At 39.3% G+C, this 4,481-nt stretch overlaps 1 protein-coding gene across 1 annotated transcript in view; it reads right to left on the reverse strand.

The window, feature by feature from the left end:
• The window catches only part of letm2 (leucine zipper-EF-hand containing transmembrane protein 2), a gene marked incomplete at its 5' end in the record, with an annotated part of 11,218 nt that extends 8,305 nt beyond the window's left edge, over positions 1-2,913 (reverse strand). Inside the window, 1 exon segment of the mRNA XM_035657826.1 lies at positions 2,358-2,913. Coding sequence (XP_035513719.1) covers positions 2,358-2,913 — 556 coding nt within the window.
• Positions 2,914-4,481: the final 1,568 nt, after the last annotated feature.

A 4,481-nucleotide genomic window follows, 5' to 3' on the forward strand; every position in this document is an offset into this window, starting at 1 on the left:
AGAGTATTAACATTTTAAACAATATTATGTTTTCTGAACTCAACCAAGACTCAGCTGACCGCAAGTTCAGTGTTTCATAACCTGCAAATGAATACCTGTAACCGACGGACTACACATTAAATTAAGTATCACTATTGACAATTTCACATTTACTGACAGTGTAAAGTAAACACAACAACAAAGTGAGTAAACAACAACAACAAGCAGCACATTTATTAAATGATATGTCAGCTGAGAGAGATGTGAGTAGAGCCAGCTTGGATTAAAATAAATATAAACCAGAGCTGGGCTGATATCATCAGCTGATATTAGCTCACCACTTACTGACGCAGTACGAGTGTGTGCGTCGACCAGCGAGTAACGAGGCGTCGCAGAAGTATTAAAGATCTTTGAGACATTTTAGAAACAGTGTATATATTATAAAGATTTAGATTGTCCACCAAAGAGCACTGAGTTTATTTTCACTATAAAATGATTCATTAAATTTGATGGATTCTTCTGAAATATATTTTGTATGTGTTTATGCTTTAAGATACTTTAGAAAAATATATATCCAGTTATGTTTAGCTTATAAAGACATCCATTTTAGGTTTATTTCAGCAACATTTTCCAGGTGTCATGACTCTGCTCTTAGTTGAAAACAGCATTTCAAAACTCAGTATATTTTTAATTATTGTTAAAAAAGAAGAGAATCCTCCAATAATGTGCATCTGTGTTATAGCAAATAATAGTTTATATTCATTACTGTAAAGACTAAGTATCAGCGGAGAATCAACATTTAAGATGCTTTACAACAGGTGGCATCTTTAAAAGTATTTTATCTGACCAGTTTACATCCACATAAGAAAGAAAGTCCTCACAATAGAAAAGCTATATTCTCTTTTCTTTCTCATGTGGTTGTAAACTGGTCAGATTCAGATTAAAATGCAGCTGTTTCTTTAAAAGAAATGTCCTAAACTTTAAATCAATGATCAAAGTATGTGGTGATTATGTTTTTGTCAATCAAATAATTAATTATTGAATCGTGACACTTATGGTAAAATATTACAGACAGTGAAAATTGGAAACGTATAAATTAACTGTAAATATCTCAGTCGATCAGTGTAATAGTGTAAAAATGATCTCACAACTAAATACTGCAGATCAACATTAGAGCCGAGTGTCTTTCACAGCAGGTTAAAGCCTCAGTTTAACAGACACACTAACCTACTTCAGGCTTTTAAGGCGTTTTAACAGCGTCTGTTCGCTGCAGGTTAGTGAACAACGTGAAAGCTCCTTCCGACACAAAACTAGTCTGCAGGTGGACACACTGAAAGTCTAACTACTGTAAGACACGCCTGCTTCTGCTCACATTTGGTACAACTTCGGGAACACGGAGTACACATTCCTTATTGACATGTAAAAGGTGTGAAACTCTCAAAGGAACCCTTAAGCCATAAAATATGTCTGACTGATTACCGCCCAGAGGAGGAGCGACAGAGGAGAAGAACCAGGGCGACGACTTATAGAGCCGAGTCTTTTGTAATGACAGGAAAAGAAGCCAGACGATTTTAAAGAACCAGACAGACATGCTGCTGTGAGCTGAGGGCGATACAAGGCGATCAACACAGAAGACCGGCGGGAAAAAACCCAAACACTTCTAAGTAATTTGGGACACACGTGTACAAAGATGTTAATGTTTGCATAGAAAACTACAGTATAAAGCCTCATGTGCTGCTGAATTTAACCAAAAGATATCTGCGTGCACAGTTACGTTCAGGTTTTAGGTGAGATTGAAGTCTATTTTGTGTTTTATTGTTTATTAAAGGGTGAAGAGTCACATTTCTTATTCGTCGGATGGTTATAAAAACTTTTCTACATTATAATTGTTTTTGTAAGGCATCAATTCATGTTTTAATTGTTCTCTCAAACCCAATTTTACATCTTTACATTACTACTACTTATTTTCTCCAATCGAAAAATTCAAAAGAAAGAGAGAAGTCGTGATATTGAAGACATTTCGTGCTCAATATATAAAGATTTAAGAGATACATACTTAACTGAAATATTCTTCATTTATTGTGAGTTGTTCTGGTTAAATGGTTAAAAAAAACATTAAATGCAAACACAACAAAACTGTTTCAGGAAAGGTGTTTGTCTGTAATGTGATGGAAGCTCTTGTTTTTCACCATTGCAACTTTAATTATTCGTCTCTCCCAAGTCCGTTATTTTATGCACGACACAATAGCAAACTGTAAATGATCTGGATGCCCGTTCCTGCCATTGCACAGGTTCCCAGCTGAAGATAAATAAACCCTGTAATATAAACAAACTCAATAACGCTGCAGACCATATAATGTACACTGAGCTCCTCTTACCCTCCTCCTCTCCCTGCGGGTGAGCAGCTGTCCGTGCAGCAGCCTCCACACCATCCTGCCTGCAATCTTGATGTCGATGCCAAGTAACCGGAAGCCATTGTAGTAATGCTTCATCTCATCCACAACCCTCTGATACAGAGACTTTTTCAACACCGCCCTCTCTTGCACGGGAGGGACGGCGGCTGCTGCTGCAGTGGTGGTGGTGGTGGAGGTGGACGTCGTGGGAGCGGGAGCAGACGGAGGCTGGGACTGGGCTGCGGCAGCCACAGAGTCCTTTTTGGCCCCCAGAGAAGCATCCTGGGCAGCAGCGGGCGAGGCCTTAGTGTCCTCTTGTTTTATGTCCTGGAGCCAAACACCTGAGCTGTGTAGGGAGCGGGCGAGCAGGGCGGAGCTGTGGCCGCGGCTGAGGGCGTGGCCTCGGTAACAGTGAGGGTAGCCGGAACGGGAGTGCCTGAGTGTGAGCGAGGACGAGGCGTGGTGGGGAGGGTCTACGTGGAGATACGCTTTGGAAGACAGAGAGGAGCAGCTTTGCCTCTTGGATAACAAATACGATCCCCTGTTGACGGAGAAAAACTGGTTAGTCGTCACCGTGGAAGGGAATGTTGTCAGGAAAATAAAAGTATGTGAGATTTTCATAATTAATGAATCAGTTAATGGATATAAACAGTTTCTGGGTTCAGGGTTAATCTCAAATGGTTGTGGAGAGTAAAAGTGTGGAACGAGAGAAAGTTCTCAGCTATCTCTTTAATGACATTCAACACTTTATACACTATAGGATAAACTCTGTTTTTATACGTGTTAACAGTTTTCCTCACGTGTTTCTATTATTGCTGTTTTAGGCCTCCAGCAGACGTGAACTCAGGACTGTGAAGGAGCCATTACAATAAACCTAAACACACATATTAAAGTGTGTGTGTGGTCTTCCTGTGTGAGTCTGTTGGCTTTAATGTGTTATATTACACTCAACCCTGCAGGCAGACGGGGGGTCGCAAACACCAACACCCTGATTATTCTCGGGGTTGTGACTTTAAAATGTTGAAAACCACTGCTAGAGACTATAATCCACAGAAAAGCAGCAACTCCTTATATTTGAGAATATTTTAATTTTAAATCTAACATCAGAATTGCTGCAGATACTTTTTCTGATCAATTACTCAAATGCAGAACTAACGAGACACAAAGTAAAACATCTAAATGAATCGTTTATACAAGTCTCTCTGCTTCTTCCACCGTACGCTCATCAGCCAGTAACAACAACAACAACAACAACAAAGCTCTGGCTGTCTATAAAACAGGCTCCTCACAGTCTGCATGTTAGGCAGCTTTAAACAAAACTACCCGTCTACTTATGTAACACGCTCCTCCCATCTGTTGCTTTAATGATCGACTAGTTGGGTAGGTAAGTACCACCTTTGTTCAGTGTGAGTCACCAAGTGTTTACAAGTCAATAAAAGAAAACAAAAACCATACTTCAAACTACTCGAGCCTCTTTATTCAGCTGTTTATAGGACACATTCGTCTCTTCTTGAACATTATTTACTGCTTTAACGACAGTTCACACCTGTTATACAGACAGGTGTCACCTGTCATCAGAGTACAACCGTGTCTCTAGTGACCACGTGTAATCAAATAAAATACAAAAGAGTCTGTGATTACTATTTGTGTTAATGTGTCGCTGACTGTAACACCATGTTTGACCGGTCATATCTTTACTTTTATGATTGTTTATTATTACAATCTCACCAAAACACAACGTGGTGATCTTTGAGGTCTAACGAACGTGTCGAATGTATTTCTATCTTCATAAAACATTTTCAAAGCCGATTTTCTCAGGTTTTCTCTTCTTTTAAATCCTGCGTTGTTTACGTCGATGTTTACCAGCCTTTTCTGACACATTGCTGTGTTTCTTCACGCGTTACTGGCACTGCTTACTAGAATAGTGTGAAACTATAAAAGGGGCTCCACAGCACTAGTAGAGGACAAAAACATCTGTATTGGCTGATATTTGTATTTGCCTGCAAATAAAGCGATATTCATCGATATCAGTGGTAGATTTTTATCTGTTATCAGCTTTGTGCTCACTAAATGTTGCTTTTGTTATTTCCAACTTGAATATTGGAGAAA

Source organism: Morone saxatilis, unplaced genomic scaffold (assembly GCF_004916995.1).
Source record: "Morone saxatilis isolate NCDOM2014 unplaced genomic scaffold, NCSU_SB_2.0 Contig16, whole genome shotgun sequence".
NCBI classification, from domain to species: Eukaryota; Metazoa; Chordata; class Actinopteri; family Moronidae; genus Morone; species Morone saxatilis.